This window comes from Musca vetustissima, unplaced genomic scaffold, assembly GCF_032173495.1.
Source record: "Musca vetustissima isolate MV318-11 ecotype Yass unplaced genomic scaffold, APGP_CSIRO_Mvet_v1 utg299, whole genome shotgun sequence".
NCBI classification, from domain to species: domain Eukaryota; kingdom Metazoa; phylum Arthropoda; class Insecta; order Diptera; family Muscidae; genus Musca; species Musca vetustissima.
The window spans coordinates 159,914-182,360 of NW_026881778.1; the positions used below are offsets into that span (position 1 = coordinate 159,914).

At 31.6% G+C, this 22,447-nt stretch overlaps 1 protein-coding gene across 1 annotated transcript; it reads right to left on the reverse strand.

Annotated features, from left to right (window-relative positions):
* Nucleotides 1–519: 519 nt before the first annotated feature.
* LOC133327773 (putative glutathione-specific gamma-glutamylcyclotransferase 2) lies at nucleotides 520–20,080 on the reverse strand. Its single transcript, XM_061536310.1, has 4 exons — nucleotides 19,772–20,080; nucleotides 9,249–9,284; nucleotides 3,566–3,644; nucleotides 520–964 (listed from the first exon to the last, which is right to left on the reverse strand). Exons 1-4 carry the CDS (start codon nucleotides 20,078–20,080, stop codon nucleotides 528–530), a joined length of 861 nt encoding a protein of 286 aa, XP_061392294.1. The 3' UTR covers nucleotides 520–527.
* Between the last annotated feature and the right edge of the window lie 2,367 nt (nucleotides 20,081–22,447).

A 22,447-nucleotide genomic window follows, 5' to 3' on the forward strand; every position in this document is an offset into this window, starting at 1 on the left:
ATATAAAAAATTATTCTATAAAAATTTATCAATATTATATAAAAAATATATTTTTGGATTGTTGTTGCGTTTTTTTTTCTTAATTTCTGTTAGTCTATCTTATAATATAATAAAGCATTTTTGTTGGGGTTTCTTAATAATTTTTGTTTAGTTATTAATCGCTGTCTTGTTAATTATTTTTTAATTAAATATTATACAAATAAATTTCTATTATGCAAAATGTTTGTGAAACAGTTTGTTTCAAAATTTTTAATATAATATATTTTTATATACTTTTTTTTTTAATTTTTAGCACATATGTGTGTATGTATGCAATGCTACCAGGCATCAACTATTATTTAAAAAAATATCGTAAGCATTTGAAATTATTTCAGCCTCTGCTAGGATAGTAATACTATGCGGAAAATAACCTCTGCATGCCTTGTCCAGCGATATTTTTTTCAGTTTCCATTTTCAATTTCAAATGTGCCGTCTTAATATTCTCTGATCTCTCCATATGCATTTTTCTTGCCATTTTTTTTCTTCTCCTAAATATTCAAACAACGCAGCTTACGTTCCGGTACCCGTGATGTAAATTCAAAACTAGGCGGCCGTCGTATCTCCTCATGTGAATCACGACGGATACGATCACGATTTCTACCCATAACCGACCACAGGGGGATGTTGCGTTTACGCAGCTCACCAAGGACCAGCGATTCCAATTGAAATAAATGCTCATCCCATATTTCGGGAATTTCCTCATGCATAAATGTTGCAAGCCTTAGCAGATATTCGGCATTATGGCCACTGGGTCCTTCACATTCAACAATTTGTTTGGCAACATTTTCCAGTCGATCTTCACCTAGCCAATGTTCACTGTCCTTATTGGCGACATAGACTAGAACGGGCAGAGCTTCACCACCAAAGGCAGCATCATAGGATGCAACGCGGGGATAGAATTTGGTATCGACTGTTGTATAACCACCTGGAAGAAGAGGAAGAAAAATTATATAATAAATAAAATGTCATGAATTCAAGCTTAAAATTTGTTTAAAATTTATTTTTTTTAAAAAATCCACGCCTTAAAAAATATTTTTTTTAAATCTACGCCTTAAAAAATATTTTTTTTAAATCCACGCCTTAAAAAATATTTTTTTTAAATCCACGCCTTAAAAAATATCTTTAGAAAAAACCCACGCCTTAAAAAATATATTTTTTTTAAAAATCCACGCCTTAAAAATATCTTTTGAAAAAAACCGCGCCTTAAAAAATATCTTTTGAAAAAACCCACGCCTTAAAAATATCTTTTGAAAAAAACCGCGCATTAAAAAATATTTTTTTTAATCCACGCATTAAAAAATATTTTTTTTAATCCACGCCTTAAAAAATATTCTTTTAAAGAAACCGCGCCTTAAAAAATATTCTTTTAAAAAATCCACGCCTTAAAAAATATTCTTTTAAAAAATGCACGCCTTAAAAATATTTTTTTAAATCCACTACTTGAAAACAATTTTTTTTTTAATCCACTACTTGAAAACTATTTTTTTAAATCCACGTCTTGAAAAAATATTTTTTTAAAAAATCCACGCTTTGAAAAAATATATTTTTTTTAATCCATGCCTTCAAAAAAATATTTTTTAACAATCCATGCCTTGAAAAAATATATTTTTTTTAAATCCACGCCTTCAAAAAATATTTTTTTAATCCATGCCTTCAAAAAAGAAAAATATTTTTTAACAATCCACGCCTTGAAAAATTATTTTTAAAAAGATCCACAACTTAAAAAAATTATTTTTAAGAAAATCCACAACTTAAAAAATTATTTTTAAAAAAATCCACAACTTAAAAAATTATTTTTAAAAAAAACACAACTTAGAAAACCATTTTTAAAAAATCCACGCCTTAAAAAATCTTTTTAAAAAATCCACGCCTTGAAAAAATATTTTTAAAAAATCCACTCCTTGAAAAAATATTTTTAAAAAATCCACGCCTTGCCTTCAAAAAAATATTTTTTTTAAATCCACGCCTTCAAAAAACATTTTTTTAAAAATCCACGCCTTCAAAAAATATTTTTTTTAAATCCACGCCTTCAAAAAATAATATTTTTTTAAATCCACGCCTTCAAAAAAATATTTTTTAACAATCCAAGCCTTGAAAAAATATTTTTTAACAATCCACGCCTTGAAAAAATATTTTTTAACAAACCACGCCTTGAAAAAATATTTTTTAACAAACCACGCCTTGAAAAAATATTTTTTAACAATCCACGCCTTGAAAAATTATTTTTAAAAAAATCCACAACTTAAAAAAATATTTAAAAAAAATCACAACTTAAATTTTTTTTTTTAAAAAACCTTGAAAAAATATTTTTAAAAAATCCACGCCTTGAAAAAATATTTTTAAAAAATCCACGCCTTGAAAAAATATTTTTAAAAAATCCACGCCTTGAAAAAATATTTTTAAAAAATCCACGCCTTGAAAAAATATTTTTAAAAAATCCACGCCTTGAAAAAATATTTTTAAAAAATCCACGCCTTGAAAAAATATTTTTAAAAAATCCACGCCTTGAAAAAATATTTTTAAAAAATCCACGCCTTGAAAAAATATTTTTAAAAAATCCACGCCTTGAAAAAATATTTTTTTTTTAAATCCATGCCTTGAAAAGGCATTTTTTTAAATCCATGCCTTGAAAAGGCATTTTTTTAAATCCATGCCTTGAAAAGGCATTTTTTTTAAATCCATGCCTTGAAAAGGATTTTTTTAAATCCAACCCTTGAAAAAATATTTTTAAAAAATCCACGCATTGAAAAAATATTTTTAAAAAATCCACGCCTTGAAAAAATATTTTTAAAAAATCCACGCCTTGAAAAAATATTTTTAAAAAATCCACGCCTTGAAAAAATATTTTTGAAAAATCCACGCCTTGAAAAAATATTTTTAAAAAATCCACGCCTTGAAAAAATATTTTTAAAAAATCCACGTCTTGAAAAAATATTTTTAAAAAATCCACGCCTTGAAAAAATATTTTTAAAAAATCCACGCCTTGAAAAAATATTTTTAAAAAATCCACGCCTCGAAAAAATATTTTTCAAAAATCCACGCCTTGAAAAAATATTTTTAAAAAATCCACGCCTTGAAAAAATATTTTTAAAAAATCCACGCCTTGAAAAAATATTTTTAAAAAATCCACGCCTTGAAAAAATATTTTTAAAAAATCCACTCCTTGAAAAAATATTTTTAAAAAATCCACGCCTTGAAAAAATATTTTTAAAAAATCCACGCCTTGAAAAAATATGTTTAAAAAATCCACGCCTTGAAAAAATATTTTTAAAAAATCCACGCCTTGAAAAAAATATTTTTAAAAAATCCACGCCTTGAAAAAATATTTTTAAAATTATTTTAAAAAAATCCACAACTTAAACTTTACCCAGAAAAAAATATTTTTAAAAAATCCACGCCTTGAAAAAATATTTTTTTAAAAAATCCACTCCTTAAAAAAATATTTAAATATTTTTTAAAATTCACGACTTGGGCTAGTCCTTCAAAAATGTTTTTAAAAAATATTATGTGGCGAGTCTTTACTTACCTAATGTACATTCTCGTTGCTTTAAATAATCCAGGGCCGTTTGTCCACATATTCTATAAGCACAGCCCCATGTGATACCCTGCAAAATAAAAAAAAATTAATAAACATTAAAAAAATATTATTAAAAATAAAAAAAAAATATTAAAAAATTTAATTTCTTTAAAAACATACAGTGGTGGTCACAGAATTAAAACATTTACTGTGGTAAACATTTTTTGATCAGCCCTCGATTCGTTTGAAGTATTTTTGAATTTTTTTAATTCAGAACACTTCGATATACTGTACTTAAGAGATTTAGTGTGAAAATGGAAAATTATTGCATGCAATTTTTCCATAAATAACGGTTTTTATGAAAATACGTCGACTTTGAAGTGGCCATATAATTAAAACATTGTGTAATTTTTTACTTTAGTACATTTTTTGAAAATATTTTTAAAAAAGCTCTTTAATTTAGTTAAATTACGTAAAATAAGCACCAATAAAATCATTTACGATAAAAATTTTTAAAAAAAAAATGTAAAATCTATCAAAATTGCCAATAATTTGTACAGAACACCTTACATTCAGAAAATAACCCTTATTATAGAAAATAAAGGTCCGAATGCACAAAAAATTGCTAGAATTAGTAGAAAACAGTAAATAATTCTCAAAATAAATAAATATTTGAAATAAAAACTGAAAAAATAGGAATTAACCTAAAAGAACGACTCAATTTCGATAGCCTTTATTGAAGAAGGCCGGAATATTTTTGCAGTATGTGAGGAAATATCGATTGATATTGGCATTTATTATACCAAATCGATTGTTCGAGTAGTACAGAATATATTTTATCAAAAAATATATCAGTCTCACCAGAACGAACAGAGATCAACACCTATGTTGACGAGGAAACGTTTCTGGTACACAGCAGCATGTTTGATGGTTAACTCTTGACCCTTAAAATCTATTGAACATGGCAATATTTTTCCAAAATAATATTTTTTGAATAGAATAATGCCCATTTAATCTATTTTAGCCCAAAAGAAAGAAAAAAATTACAATTTGACAAATATTTAAAGTCTTGTGTTGAGCATCAAAAATTGTGCTGTGTGGCAGAAACTTTTATTCGTCAACATAGGCGTTGATCTCTGTTCTTTCTGTTGTGACTTGTATATTTTTTGATAAAATATATTCTGTACTACTCGAACAATCGATTTGGTATAATAAATGCCAATATCAATCGATATTTCCTCATATACTGCAAAAATATTCCTGCGTTCTTCAATAAAGGCTATCGAAATTGAGTCGTTCTTTTTGGTTAATTCCCATTTTTCAGTTTTTATTTCAAATATTTATTTATTCTGAGAATTATTTATAGTTTTCTACTAATTCTAGCAATTTCTGGTGCATTCGGAACTTTATTTTCTATAATAAGGGTTATTTTCTGAATGTAAGATGTACTGTACAAATTTTTGGCGATTTTGATAGATTTTACAGATTTTTTCAAAAATTTTTATCAGTAAATGACTTTATCGATGCTTAGTTTACATAATTTAACTAAATTAAAAAGCTTTTTTAAAAATATTTTCAAAAAATACAGTAAAGTAAAAAATCACACAATGTTTTAATTATATGGCCACTTCAAAGTCGATGTATTTTCATAAAAACCGTTATTTATGGAAAAATTGCATGCAATAATTTTCCATTTTCACACTAAATCTCTTAAGTACAGTATATCGAAGTGTTCTGAATTAAAAAAATTTCAAAAATACTTCAAACGATTCGAGGGCTGATCAAAAAATTTTTACCACAGTAAATGTTTTAATTCTGTGACCACCACTGTATATACCAAAAAAAGATTTTAGAATTTCCGCTTTATTTTCTTATGGGCCATGGTGAAAATTTATTTTTAGAAATATTTTTTTTTTATTTTCAACCCACCATTGTTAAGTTTTTTTATTACAACGCCTTAAACTATGCTACAGTTTTCATTGCCTCTCACATTTAATGCCCTACCCCACCATCTAGCTCATAATTCTCATATACATTTTTTTAATGCGCTTTGTATATATACTTCGCTAGAACAGCAAACGGGTGGGCATGTTGGTTTGTTTGTTTGAACATTTCATGCTTGTCACTCGGAGCCACATACGAGTTCTTGGTAACTCTTCGGCGGGAAAGTAAGTACTGTATTGGTCTTCTTTCCAGCGCAGTGCTCTGGGGAAAGTCCCCTGGTCTAGTTTAGAAAGTAGAAAGGCGTAGTAAAAAGCGCTGTCTCGTTATCTCGCGGCGTTTGCCTATATTTCGCGGAAATCCACCGATTCTCAATTAAGAGTTCCTCGCGGAACGAAATAATATATAGGGTTTCGGTGTCTGTGAAAATGTGCCAGTAAAGTTGAGTTATTGACAAGTTGTTGTTGTGTGTGTGTATCGCACACACATGCGATGGCAACACTCAAAGGGGCTTACTTTGAAAAGTTCGGACTCTCAAACCAAAAAAATACCCGCAGTCTTTTTGTATTTTATATAAAATAGTACAATAATAATAATTGTATAAAATAATCTTTAATTTTATGTGAAGCACTTGGTTTTGTTTAAACAAAGAAGTGAAAATAAAATAACCCTTCACATGTTTAATCATTAATAATTTATTTTAAAGACTAGCAGACCTATTTTTGTTAGGAAGGTTTGACACCCAATGATAATCCACAAAATATGAAATTAGGCGAAGTTCGGTTGAAAAGAGGCACCAAAAATCCATAAAATATCGAATATCGGAAGGTATTTTTATATAGGGGCTACCATGAAAAGTGGACCAATCTTAATAATTTTTGGTAGGTAGATTTGCTACGCAAGGAAATTCGAAATATTAAATTACAACCAATTCCGTTGAAAAATTTGTCCTAAATCCCCAAAATATCGAAATACGTAGGCTACCCTTATATGGGGTCTACCTTGAAACTTGCGCCAATCTTAATAATATTTGGTAGGTAGATTTTCTACGCAATGAGAATCCGAAATACCGAATTACAACCATTTCCGTTGAAAAAAGTGCTCAAAATCCCCAAAATAAGTGCTCCAAAATCTCGAAATACCGAATCGCGGAGCGTATCCTTACATGGAGCTACCCCCTGAAACTTGCGCCAATCTTAAAATTTTTTGGTAGATAGATTTGCTACGCAATAAGAATCCGAAATACCAAATTACAACGAATTCCGTTAGAAAAAGTGCTCTAAAATCCCGAAATACCGAATCACGGAGGGTACCCTTACATGGGGGCTACCCGCCTGAAACTTGAGCCAATCATAGTAATTTTTGGTAGGTAGGTTTGTTACGCAATGAGAACCCGAAATACCAAATTACAACCAATTCGGTTGAAAAAATGCCCTTAATCTCCAAAATACCGATATACGTAGGATATCCTTTATAAGGGGTCTACCTTGAAACTTGCGCCAATCTTAATAATTTTTGTTAGGTAGATTTGCTAACTAATTAGAATCCAAAATATCAAATTACAACAAATTCCGTTGAAAAAATGCTCTAATATCCAAAAAATATCGAATCACGGAGGGTACCCTTACATGGGAGCTACCCTGAAACTTGCGCCAATCTTAATAATTTTTGGTAGGTACATTTGTTACGCAATGAGAACCTAAATTATCAAATTACAAGCAGTTCGGTTAAAAAAAGTGTTCTAAAATCCCGAAATATCGAACCACGGAGGGTACCCTTACATGGTGGCCACCCTGAAACTTGCGTTAATCTTAAACATTTTTGGTAGGTTTATTTGCTACAAAATCAGAACCTAAATCACCAAATAAGCCAGCAATTCGAATGAAAAAATTCTCTAAAAACCTAAAATACCGAATCGCGGAAGGGGCTAACCTTACATGGGTGCTACCACCTGAAACTTGCGCCAATCTTAATAATTTTTGGTAGGTATATTTGCTACGCAATGGGTACCCGAACTACCAAATTACAAGCAATTCGGTTGAAATACGTGGCTAAGATCCTCGAAATATGGGAATTTAGATGGTTCTCCTATAGTAGGTCTAACCTAAAAAAATACCGATATTGACAATTGATTGGTTGGAACATTTTCTTACCAATAAGAACACATAATACCAAATTACAGCCAAGTTTATTTGAAACACACGGCAAAAATATCGAAATTTTGAAGGTACTCTTATAAGAGGTCCCAAAACGGATGGACCGATATACTATACGGATTTCAATAAAACTTTATACGCGTCATTTTAGACTCAATTTGGGACGGTGTGTGCATAATTTAGTTGCAATCGAACAAACTTAGGGTCTTTGGGTGAAACAATTTATCTGAAATCGGACGAAAATATATATGTGGGAGCTATATCTAAATCTGAACCGATTTCAATAAAACTTACCACATGTAATTCTAGGCTTAATTTGGTACCTTGTGCAAAATTTCGTCACAACTAAACAAACTTTGTTAGTTTGTTAGTGCACCATTTACCTGAAATCGATCGAAAATATATATGTGGGAGCTATATCCAAATTCGAACCGATTTCAATTATTTTAATATACATCATTGTTGGTTCAATTCGTCACCATTTACAAAATTTCGCAGCAATCGAACAGACATGGGGGTTTTTGCTTCGCTAATTACCTGAAATCGGTCGAAAATATATATGGGAGCTATACCTAAATCGGAACCAAATTCAACAAAACTTAATCCACTTCATGGTATGTTCAATTCGCTACGCTATGCTAAATTTCGTCGCAATCAAACAAACTTAGGGTATTTGGTGTACCATTTAGATGATATCGGACGAAAATATATATGGGAGCTATATCCAAGTTCGAGAACCGATTTCAATTAAATGTAATACACCTCATTCTAAGCTCAATTTGATAGCCTGTACAAAATTTCATCGCAATCGGTTAAGCGATGACCATTTGGTGCACAATTTACAGGAAATCGGATGAAAATATATATATATATATATGGGAGCTATATCTAAATCTGAACCGATTCGGACAAAACTCAATACTCTTCATTCTGGGCTCACTATGGGACGTTGTGCAAAATTTCTCCTCAATCGAATAAATCTTGGGGATTTTGCATTAAAGGTAACCCTGAGAATACAGGGTGAAATTATAAAAACTGCAACCAACTTCAGACTGCAAAATGAGGTTCCTCGCTTCATTTCCAGTGCACAATGGCCACCAAAGTCTCCGGATACCAATCCGTTGGACTATTGTGTCTGAAGTATTTTGGAAAGCAAGGTTGGCAGTAAAAAATACCAAATTGTCGATCACTTCAAGCATGCGCTTCGCCGGGAATGGGTCAAAATACCGCAGAACAACATTCGGGCAACGTGTGACGGTTTCATTGGCCGTTTTGAAGGCCATATTTTGTACCAATTCGAACAAATCTAAAATTATTCTAATATTTGATGCTATTTCCGACATATTTTGCTTTCATTCAATAAAATTAAAGAAAAAATGTAAAAATTGTGGCGTTTGACTTGGTTGCATTTTTTTTATCTCACCCTGTATATTAAGAATAATTAAAAAATGATATAAAAAAAATCCAGGTCATGATGCCTAACCGGAAAACATCTACTGTAATTACACTTCCCCAAACAATGTAAAGACCTTCAAAAATATAAATATAAACGAACAGAGTTGAATTGAATTGCAAGTTTTCAAAGCCGTACTTACCTCTTTGTCTTCCACTAATGTAGCAACACGTCCAGGCTGTAATAAAAAAAAAAAACAACAACAACAAAGTTAAAAATTAATAATATGTATACTGTATTGAGTGTGTGTTTCATTTCGAAAAACAAAGAAAAAATTATTTTGTTTTCGTTTTCTGTTTGCGAAATACAAAAAAAAAAACTGAAGACTGAGGTGTCATGGTATAATCATATTACAATGTAATAATGTATATAATAGGGTGGTTCCTATAACCGAGAATAATTTTTTAGGAAACAAATTCCATGCCCTGTTTTTTTTAATTTTTTCCTGAGGTAATTTTTATAGCGTATATGTTGATATATATTTTCATCAATCCACCCTAATATGCATATAACAAAAATTTTTAAAAATTATAAATATCATATAATATGTATAATGGACTGGATCATATATCTTTCAAGGATTTTTGAAAATCATCCTTGTTTTTGTTTATAAATTATTCTTGAGAAAACATCGGCCCACCCTAATATATACAATTTATATTGTGCATTTATATTTTATAGTTTACATGCGCCTATAATAAATTATTTTCTTCACTCATTTTGTTTGGGCGACCGAGCGACCAAGTGGACCGCCGTGAATGGATGCGGGATGCTATTATGGCGGGATGACTGACAGATAATATCTTTAAATGAGATTTTACACGACGTAAAATGGCAAACTGAAGACGTCAAGGGCTAACTGCGTATTATTGCAAAAAAAGAAAAATAAATAATTAAATTAAAAACAGTTTTTGTTAATTTATTCTGAACTTTGTAAGGCCCATTTATCTACTTAAGGCCCACGGAAGATTAATGGAGATTTTGTTTTGATTTCAACAATTTATCAAACTTAACGAATTAGCACAGCGTTAGAAGACTTTTTTTCTGGAATTAGCACAACCATAGACTTGGCTAATTTTAAGATGATATTTTGGGGAATTAGCACAGCATTAGGCGAGTGGTTTTGTTAGAAAGATTTTTTTAGCACAGCCTTTTAAGATTTTTCTTTCCGAAATTAGAACATCCTTAGGCATGTTTTACTTTAAGATCTTTTTTGGATTTAGCACAGCCTTAGGCGTAGTTTACTTTATGATTTTTTTTTGTGGAATTAGCACAGTCTTGGTTGTGGCTTATTTTAAAATGATTCTTTTCGGGAGTTATAACAGCTTTAAAAGATTTTTCTCAGGAAATACATTAGCACAGTCTTAGAAGTTGTTTTCAGGAATTAGCACAGCCTTAGGCGTGGTTTATTTTATGAAGATTTTTTTTAGGAATTAGCACAGCCTTAGAAGATTTTTTTATGAATTAGCATAACCATAGGCTTGGCTAATTTTAAGAACATATTTTGGAGAATTAGCACAGCATTAGGGTGAGTGATTTTTTTAGCTTTTTTTGAGGAATTAGCACAGCCATAGAAGATTTATTTTTCAGAAATAAGCACATTTTTAGCCATGTTTTATTTTAAGATTTTTTTGTGGAATTAGCACAGTATTGGGCTTGGTTTATTTTAAAACAGGGCTGTCCACACTAATACATTGAAATTTTGTGATTGTATGTTTCAAATACAAAATTTTCAAAAGTTCTGTTTCTATGTCATATACTGGGAGAAATTTTGTTAAAATATTATTTTCAAATTTTAAGGTAGAAAAAAATTAATATTTAATGCAAATAGGGTTGTTGATGATAAATTTTCCCATATAAACATATATTTGTTTCTGTTTTGCCCTTCCGGCATAATATTGTTCACATATTTCGACCTGTTCCGAACTAATGTTTGCCAGAAATATCCCAATTTTTTCGGTTAGTGTATAAAACAGCTGTGCCCAAAATAGGTCTCATGGGCTGTCGGTGTGCGTCAAATTGCTCACACATACAATTATAAAAGAGAAAATTTTGAAAATAAAAATTATTTTCAAAACTGTCATTCATTCCTTTTTGTTTTTATACACTAACCGAAAAAATTGGGATATTTCTGGCAAACATTAGTTCGGAACAGGTCGAAATATGTGAACAATATTATGCCGGAAGGGCAAAACAGAAACAAATATATGTTTATATGGGAAAATGTATCATCAACAACCATATTTGCATTAAATATTAATTTTTTTCTTCCTTAAAATTTGAAAATAATATTTTAACAAAATTTCTCCCAGTATATGACATAGAAACAGAACTTTTGAAAATTTTGTATTTGAAACATATACAATCACAAAACTTCAATGTATTAGTGTGGACAGCCCTGGTATAAAAACAAAAAGGAATGAATGACAGTTTTGAAAATAATTTTTATTTTCAAAATTTTCTCTTTTATAATTGTATGTGTGAGCAATTTGACACACACCGACAGCCCATGGGACCTATTTTGGGCACAGCTGTTTTAAAATGATTCTTTTTGGGAGGTTATAACAGCATTAAAATATTTTTCTCAGCAAATAACTTAGCACAGTCTTAGAAGTTTTTTTTTCAGGAATTAGCACAGCCGTAAACGTGGTTTTATTTTATGAAGATTTTTTTCAGGAATTAGCCATAGAAGAAGTCTTAGAAGATTTTTTCAGGAATTATCTCAGGATAAAGCTGAGATAATCTTTTGAGGAAATAGCCCTAGAAGAAGTCTTAGAAGATTTTTTCAGGAATTATCTCAGCCTTAGGCGCGGTTTATTTTATGAATATTTTTTTAAGGAATTAGCACAGCTTTAGAAGAATTTTTCCAAGTATTATCACAGCCTTAGGTGTGGTTTATTTTATTTAAAAAAAAATATTTTCTTTCTTTCTGAAATTAGGGTGATTTATTTTAAGAATTTTTTTTTAAGAACTAGAACAGCCTCAGTCGTGTTTTATGTTAAGAAGATTCTTTTGTAGAAATTAGCACAGGAATGATCAGGAATCATCACAGCTTTAGGCTTACTTTATTTTAGAAATATTTTTTGAGAAATTAGTACAGAGTTTTCTTTCAGAAATTAGCACATTCATGGGCGTGTTTTATTTAGGATAATTCTTTGTGGAATTAGCACAGGCGTGGTTTATGTTAAGAAGGTTCTTCATAAGAATTATCACAGCCTTAGATGATTTTTTTTTTAGAAATTAGCACAGTCATTGAAAATGTTTCTAGGAATTAGCACAGCTTTAGCGTGTTTAATTCAAGAAGATTTTTTGAGAAATTAGCACAGCCTTAACAAATAAGATTTTTTGAGAAATTAGCACAGCTTTAGCGTGTTTTATTTTATTAATATTTTTTGAAAAATTAGCACAGCATTAGAAGATTTTTTAATGTATTATCACAGTCTAAGTCATGGTTTATTTTATGAAGATTTTGTTTTTTGAAATTAGCACAGCTTTAGCGTGTTTTATTTGAAGAAGATTTTTTTTGTGGAATTAGCACAGCTTTAGCGTGTTTTATTTTATAAAGATGTTTTTTTGAGAAATTAGCAAATCATTAGCGTGTTTTATTTAAAGAAGATTTTTTTTTGAGAAATTATTTTGTGCTTTTTTATTTTGTGCAGATTTTTATGAGAAATTAGCACAGCTTACCAAATTTTATTTTATGAAGATTTTTTTGAGAAATTATCGCACCTTTAGCGTGTTTTATTTTATGAAGGAAATTTGAGAAATTAGCGCAGCTTTAGAATGTTTATTTTAAGAAGATTTTTTTATGAGAAATTAGCACAGCTTTAACTTGTTTTATTTTAAGCAGATTTTTTTGAGAAATTGGCAAAGTTTGAGCGTATTTTATTTTAAGCAGATATTCTTGATAAATTAGCATATCTTAAGCGTGTTTAATTTTAAGAAGATTTTTTTTTCTGGAATTATCAGAGCCTTAGAAGATTTTTTCAGGCATTATCACAGCCTTAGTCGTGTTTTATTTTATAAAGATTTTTTGAGGAATTAGCACAGTCTTGGAAGGGAGTTTTCTCAAAAATTAGCACAGCATTAGGCTTGTTTATTTTAAGAATAATTTTTGTGGAATATACATAGGTGAATTTCCATGACATTTTTTTGGATTCCCTTTCATTGGATGTCATTTGACAAAATGCTTGTGATACTCTTTAAAAACATTTTTTTGACATTTTTATGAAAATTTCTTTAAGAAAATGCAAAAAATATTTTAAGGAAATTTTAGAAATGTTTTAGGCATTTTATGTTTTATAGGCATTAGCGTAGTCGATCTCTTTTAAGGTGTGGTCTATGAATATTTATCAGGAGATTATCGAAGCCTTATATCTGGTTTACTTTCAACTTTTATAATTTTTTTATTTTTAATTTTGTAAGGTCCATATCTGCACACAAGGTGCACGGAAGATGAAGGGAGATTTTTGTATTATATACATATCATATTTTATTATTGCCTTAATAGTCAGTGCCATCCAATTCGAAAGTAGGTGACCCTGTTGGCTGTGTAAGTTATTAATTTTAATTGATTAACAAAAAAAAAAAAAAAAAAAAATGAAAACAAAAGAAAAGAAAATAATTTATATTTTTTCAATTACGACCATATAAGGTCATAAATTTTATTTTACAATATGCGGTAAACGGACTTGTGGCCTTAGTAACAGTGAAAGTAAAATTAAGTTCACTGAAAATTGCAAAATACATTTTTATGAGCGGCATTAACAGCAACACCAGAAATATAAAACAAATATAAAAAAAAAATATTGCAATGACAGGAATTCCCAGTGGTGGTGTTTTGTAAACAAAACATTTAAAATTGGCGTCAGCTGACAGCCCATAAACTGTATCAGCTGAGATAGTCCGGTATTCGAAGTTTGTGTGTTACTAAGCTAACATTTTGAAAATGTTTTTCAAGGAATTTTAAAGAATTAATGTTAAGATTTTTTTAAATCAAAAATATTGTGTTCAAGACTATGAAAGCATATGCTTGAAATTTTGAATGCCCTCCACCATAATTTTGTAATTCCGTTCCCAACATCTCAAAATATTTTCCGAAGACCCGGAGTCCGTGGAAATCACGATAGAGTTTGCAAAATTTAAAGTAGAATTTTGAATTTTTGCTAATATTTTGTTACTAATCCCTACCTAAAAGTATCTATATCGGTGCACTTTTGAGGATAACCCCCCTTATAAGGATACCTTCCGAATCTCTATTTTTTGGGAGTTTGGGCACGATTTTCAATCAAATTGACTATAATTTAGTATTTGGAATTCTTATTGGAAGGAAAATCTCCCTACCAAAAATTATCAAAATCGGTGTAATTTTTACGGTAGCCCCCATATAAGGGTACCCTGCATTATAGTACGTTTACATTTATCCGGATTTCGTTAACCCAGTGGGTTTCAATTGTCAATTCCTTTGCATATATGTCAAATAAATCCTCATAAAGTAGGTTAACCCGGTGAAAAAGTTCTAGTGTACATGCCGTTTTATTCAATATTTTGGGAATATTGGACACATTTTCCAACCAAATTGACTGTAATTTTATATTTAGGATTATAATTGGGTAGAAAATCTCCCAACCAAAAAATTTACAATATTGGTCCACTTTTTAGGTTAGGCCCCATATAACGGTTCCGCCTAATATTCCATATTTTGGGGGGTTTGCGAACGATTTTTTAACGAATTAGTTGTAATTTCGTAAATTAGGTTCTCATAGGATAGCAAATTACCATACCAAAAATTATCGATATCGCTGCACTTTTTAGGATAGTCTCCATATAGAGGATATCCTGCAGTATTCAATATTTTGGGGATATTGGGTAGATTTTTCAAACGAATTTGCTGTAATTTGATATTTAGGGCTCCCATTGGGAAGCAAAAACAAAAATTATCGATATCGGTTCATTTTTTAGAGTAGGCCAATGTAACGGTTCCGCCTAATATTCAATATTTTGGGGGGTTTGCGAACGATTTTTTAACGAATTAGTTGTAATTTCGTAAATTAGGTTCTCATTGGGTAGCAAATCACCATACCAAAAATTATCGATATCGGTTGACTTTTTAGTATAGTCTCCCTATATAGGGTACCCTGCAGTATTCAATATTTTGGGGATATTGGAGACATTTTTTTCAAACGAATTTGTAGTAATTTGATATTTAGGGCTTAAATGTCCTCCCTACCAAAAATTATAAAACTCGGCCTACTTTTTAGGGTAGCTCCCATATAAGGGTACCTTCCACCATTCGATATTTTGTGGACGTTTGGGTACGTACGTCCAACCGAATTGGCTGTAATTTGGTATTTTGTGTGCAAGTTTTTTTGAAGAAAATGTCTCCTGGTTAGAACACATTTTTATTATAGAAAAATATTCGTACTTTTAGAATTAATATCTCTGGATACATTTATATGGCTTCAGAACACATTTTTCCTCCAGAATTCGTGTGGCTCCCGAAGACCTTTTTATACCCTTCAGCAGGGATGCAAAATGAAATTATTCAATTTGTACTGGCTTTCAATAAAAAGTGTACTTTTTTCAGTCCGATTGTACTTTTTATATATTTTTTAATAAAATTTTTGTTATTATTAACAATTAATAAAAACATACATAAACAAAATTAATTAAGATTTAAAGCAGTCGATATATGTATTCTGTTCCTTTCTTTGGTTTTAATTATATTTTGATATGAAAATACCCTTTCCACATTTGAATGTGGATGAATGTGGAATATATAATTACCCTCTAAGAATTTGTGATATATAAGGAAACATATCTTCGTTTCGTTAATTTTTGACTTCCGTCACCATTGACCAATAAGTGCATATATTGTCGTTTTTGAAAGATTTAAAAATTTCTACATGCATTCTGGCATCCTCAGACTGCATTTCTAATGTGATATTATTTATAATATTTGTACTTATTGCAAGAACAATAATAACAGTAACCAGTAAGGAAGTTTCAAAAGTCGGACGATACCCTTCGCCACTTTGGGTACATACAAGAGATGCTAAAATATAGATATTTGTACATATTAAAAAACGTACACATACCATTCTGAAATCAATGAAAAATTGCAGATCAAAAATGGCATGGCAGACTTGAATTCTTTGGTGTCTTTTGTTTTTAAACCGTTGCATACACCATTTGGTTTTTGCAACTTTAAGGGGACCCCCATTCTCGGTTTCAAAAAATTTAGTTTTGTATTTTGATTTAATTCGAACCTACACTAATTCAAGAATGTCCCTATAAATTTCCAAGTGAAAATCTCAAAAATTTTTTAAGATATAGCAGATTTATTGTGTTAGCATCAAGTGACGGCAAGAGGGCTTCTCAAACGTTAAACGCGTTTTTCTCCAAACAGAGTTTTTAATACGCATGGCTCAAAACTCAATTTAATACAATCTGCCAATAAATAAGTCAATAAAACTCGGCACACATCAGTCTAGACCTAATCCAGTACTCTGTGCAATTTGTTTTCTCAATCGGACAAATATTGGGATTTTGGTACACCATTCACATAAAATCAGACGAAACTATATATGGGAGCTATATCTAATTCTGAACCGATTTCAATAAAACTTGGCGTGTTTCAGTCTAGACGTAATTCAGTACTCCGTGCAAAATGTTGTCTCAATCGGAAAAATATTGGGAGTTTGGTGCACCATTTACATAAAATCGGACGAAACTATATATGTGAGCTATATCTAAATCTGAACCGATTTTCCCCAATTTCAATAGGGTTCGTCCTTGGGCCAAATAAGTGACCTGTGCCAAATTTCATTCAAATCAGATAATAAATGCGACCTGTACTTTGTTCACAAAAATACATTGACGGGTGGACAGACGGACGGGCGGACGGAAATGCATAAATCGACTCAAAAAGTAATTCTATGCATATTTTCAGAAGGAACCGTGGGTCTATTTCGAATCCTTTTACCTGTTACAAACATATGCACAAAGACATAATACCCTGTATCACAGTGTGGTGAAGGGTATAAAAAGGGTTTGAAAATTCTGAAATAATAGAATTGAGCCTTAACTTTTGGGAATCAGCTTCGAAATCATTATTAAAAAAAATATTGAAGTGATTGCCACTGCGCCAAAATTGTTTCAATAACTTCTTGACGTGAAAGCCACCGAGTGGGTGAGTATATAAAAACAACAGAAATATCTGTACCGAAATATTCCTGAAACAATGAAAAATCATCTCTCTCATAGAACTGTTACAAAAATAGTAATTAATATCTTTACTGAATTTATCATTCTGATCGGAAATACTGAATTTGCATAGGACAACACTACGGTTAAACTATGGCAAATTCATCCATTCGTAACGACAGCGGGGGATGGCGATCCATTTCTAATAATACTTTTAACTGAGAATAGTTTGATATAATTTAGAAATAGTGCTAAATATGTCATTGGGGTGCTATTGTATTTATACCCTTCACCACACTGTGGTACAGGGTATTATGTCTTTGTGCATATGTTTGTAACAGGCAAAAATAATCGAGATAGACCCATGGTTCCTTTTGAGAATATGCTTAGAATCACTTTCTGAGTCGATTTATGCATGTCCGTCCGTCCGTCCGTCTGTCCGTCTGTAGATGTAAAATTGTAAACAAAGTACAGGTCGCATTTATGATCCGAATTGGATGAAATTTTGCACAGCTCATTTGTTTGGCCCAAGGACGAACCCTATTGAAATTGGGAAAAATCGGTTCAGATTTAGATATAGCTCCCATATATATTTTCGTCCGATTTAATGTAAACGGTCCCTATATATCTTTCGATTTGCACGAAAATTGGCACAGCGTAATGAATTAGGTCTAGAATGATGTGTGTAAAATTTCATAAAAATCGGTTCAGATTTAGATATAGCTCCCATATATATCTTCGTCCAATTTAAGGTAAATTGTGTACCAAAGTCAATATATATCTTTCGATTTGCACGAAATTTGGCACAGCGTAATGAATAAGGTCTAGACTGATGTATGCCAAGTTTCGTGAAAATCGGTTCAGATTTAGATATAGCTCCCATATATATCTTCGTCCGATTTAAGGTAAATGGTGTACCAAAGTCCCTATATACCTTTCGATTTGCACGAAAATTGGCACAGCGTAATGAATTAGGTCTAGAATGATGTGCGTAAAATTTCATAAAAATCGGTTCAGATTTAGATATAGCTCCCATATATATCTTCGTCCGATTTAAGATAAATTGTGTACCAAAGCCCTTATATATCTTTCGATTTGCACGAAATTTGGCACAGCGTAATGAATAAGGTCTAGAATGGTGTATGCCAAGTTTCGTGAAAATCGGTTCTGATTTAGATATAGCTCCCATATATATCTTCGTCCTATTTAAGGTAAATTGTATACCAAAGTCCCTATATATCTTTCGATTTGCACGAAATTTGGCATAGCGTAATGAATAAGGTCTAGAATGATGTATGCTAAGTTTCGTGAAAATCGGTTCAGATTCAGATATAGCTTCCATATATATTTTCGTCCGATTTAAGGTAAATTGTGTACAAAAGTCCCTATATATCTTTCCATTTGCACGAAATTTGGCATAGCATACTAAATTAAGTTTATATGTGCAAAGTTTCGTGGCAATCAGTACAAATTTAGATTTAGCTCCCATATATAGCTTCGCCCGATTTTAGGTAAATAGTCCACAAAAGTCCTTGGAAATCTTTTGGTATAGCGTACTGAATTAAGTCTAGAATGATGATTTAAGGTAATTGGTGTACCAAAGACCCTATATATCTTTCGATTGTAGGTAATTGGTGCACCAAAGTCCCTGGAAATCTTTTCATTTGCACGAATTTTGGCATAGCGTACTGAATTAAGTCTAGAATGATATTGCAAAGTTTCGTGAAAATCGGTTCAGATTTAGATATAGCTCCCATATATATTTTCGTCCGATTTTATGTAATTGGTGCACCAAAGTCCCTATATATCTTTCGATTTGCACGAATTTTAAGAGAGACATTTGGGTTTGAAAGGTTTTTTGTATAGAAGCAATAGCTTCTGGGGAGAATATCCCAACAAAAAACTAAGGTAACTGATGAGGATCAGTGGCGTGATCCGAAACTATAGTCTTCCCTGCCTTACCCCTCGGCAATCAATGCCATACATTCCTCACTAATAAATAGTTCTTTTTTATAAAAACAAAATGCAAATGGTATCCCAAATAAACCGCCAACACTACTGCTACTGCTAAGCTGGATACATATGTAGAATATACCCAAAGTGGTGAAGGGTATCATATAGTCGGCCCAGCCCGACTTTACTACTTTCCTTACTGGTTTTGACTTCCAAATAGTGCTAAAATTAGTACAATTGTGCCAACTTTTGCATCCCTGCCCTTCAGCACACTGTGGTACAGGGTATTATGTCTTTGTGCATATGTTTGTAACAGGCAAAAGGAAACGAGATAGACCCATCGTTCCTTTTGAGAATATGCATAGAGTCACTTTCTGAGTCGATGCTTGCATGTCCGTCTGTCTGTCCATGTTAAATTGTAAACAAAGTACAGGTCGCATTTATCATTCGATTTGGCTTATATTTAATCTGAAAAAAGTCATCTCTCTCTATCTGTCTCCAACTTACCTTATCTGCTGTACCGCGATGCGTTGTATTGCCCTGCCAAAAACGACGATTATAGCCTCTTATATAACCGGTTATGCATTTGTCATATTCAAAACCGGGATACCAGCACAACGACCCATAACCGAATACCCAACAGGTAGGTTGACTGCGATAATTTTGATTTTCACGATCATCATCGTCGGTGTCCGCGAAGTCACCATTCAAAAACAGATTTTCAAAATGTTGCGGTAAATTGTTGTAGAATTCGGCCATGGCGGCAGAGGGTGGTGGCGCGGGTAGATGTTGTTGCATATTATTGTTGTTGGCCATGGTGTTAACGAGGTTAGGATAAATATAAATAAATGGCGGGTTGAAAAAACACGAAAGTCCTTTCCGTAAAAAAATGTTAGCTAAGTTCGAATAACACTTCAAATGAGATCTTTGAGTTCCGATAGATTGTGTTTAGCACTCTTTGGCCTTGTGGAGGTATAACACGGGAAGATACTGTTTTAAATTTTGGGAGATTCCGTATTTTTGTTAATTTTTCCGAATATTTTTTTGTTGCCTTCTGGTGTTGTCGTTGGTTGTGCTGCTGCTTCTGTAGTTTAGCGGGTGTAGACATCGATGATATTTTTTGCCAAATGTCGCTACAAATTTATAAATTTCAACTCGATCCTTGGGCCTGGGACACTTTATGCACCATTTTCAACATTTTGCAATGGCGTTTTTATTCAAAACATTATTTTTTTCTTTTTTAGATAATTTACGGATTTTTTGTGTTATTTTTTATTCTGCTATAAATTCATTGCGGATTTTGTTGATTTATTCGTTTTCATTTCATGGATTGATTTGTTGTTCACTTTGAAAATTTTTGGATTTGAGTGTAATTTTTCTCACGATCTGCAAATAAATTTAATTTAATAATTTTTTAATGTTCATTATTATTTTTTGAAAATTAATTAATTTTATAGAGCACACTTTGTTCCATTTATTTTTGTTTTTTTTTATTTCCATTAAGTTTTTTGAGATTTTTTTTGCCGACCGTATTTTGCGGAAAATAGTTCCGTTCCCGGCATCTGATCACAGGGAACTGATATGAACAGACGACCACAGGCCTTTGCTCCGCATTCATCATCGAAGTAAACAGAACAACATCGTCGTTTTGTTTTGCAGTTTCGTTTTTCGTTATTGTTTTGTTTTTGTTTGTCGTTGTCTTTGCCTCTTCTTCATCTTTTGTGTGTGTCTGTTTACGTCGTCACTTTCTGTTTTTGTTTTTATTTTTAAGTGTTTTTGAAATATTTTTATTGATTTAATACGTGTGTTGTTTTTTTTAACAAACTAGTCGCAGACTATCGCTCGCAGTTTTTTGTCTTAGCCCTACACCCGAATGGATCGGCCGATTTGATTTATCAAGGGATGTGACACTTCTAAATTAAAAAAATGTATATGAAAAAAAAATATTTGTTAATAAATCCACGCCTTATATAGACCTTGAAAGAACTCATATTTTCTAAATATTCAGGATCTATTTTGTCTATAGAAAAATGCATGGTCTTATGATACATTTTGTCTGCAGAAAAAACCCGAAGCTTCAGCACACATTTTTTCTACAGAAAAAAACCTTCTTGCCTCTGGCGGATTCAAAATTTAAAATTGTTAATAGAAATTGGGTGCAATATTTCAATTTTTCGAAAGCGTAAAATCATGAAAATGTGCCTCATCGAAATTTTGGTTTAAGACCCCATGTTTCATTGGAGCAAATCCATTTCAGAAAATTTGGAGTCGATTTCCACATGTCCGTCCGTTTTCCGTCTGTCTGGCTGGTGCGCACTATAACTCTCGAAGGGAATAATCGATTTCATCCAAACTTTGCACATCTTAATATTTCTTCCAAACATAGTTTAAGTTTGAGGGTGGGGAATATCGGTCCACTCCTCCTGGCATATGGTCCATATTGTGCTAAAAATTAATTTTATAATAATATCCAAACGGACTATCCGATTTTAACGAATCTTTGTAAAACCTATCATCTTTACCAAGCCTAGATGAAGTTGGAAGATGGGGCCCATTGGTCCACTCTTCCTGGTACCTCCCCCACAGAGGGTCAAAATTTTCGATATTTATAGATGCAATATCAGGCGAATGGAATATCAGGTTTGAGCCAAACTTTGCACAACCTATTATTTTTTACCAAGTATAGATCATGTAGGAAGATGGAACCCATTGGTCTACTACTTCTGGTACCTCCCACACAAATGGTCAAAATTTTCAATATTTGAAAATCCAATATGAGGCGAATGGAATGTCCGATATGAACCAAACATTGCACAACCTATTACCTTTAACAAGTCTAGCTCAAATTTGAAGATGGGACTTATTGGTCCACTCCTTTTCGTTCCTCCCCCTCTAATTGTCAACATTTTCAATATTTATAAATGCGAATGGAATGTAAGATTTTAACCATACTTTCCACAACCTATTATCTTTACCAACCCTATATCAAGTGCGAAGATTGGACCCAGTAGTCCACTCCTTCTGGTACCTCCCTCACAAATGGTCAATATTTTATAAACTTTGATCAACATTAAATCCGAAACCTCTTTGTGTAATTCCGAAGACCTTCGCAAACCATAGGCTTGGGGCATATATCTGTCGACAACACCGACTGACACTTTTTTACTTGTTTATATTCTTTCC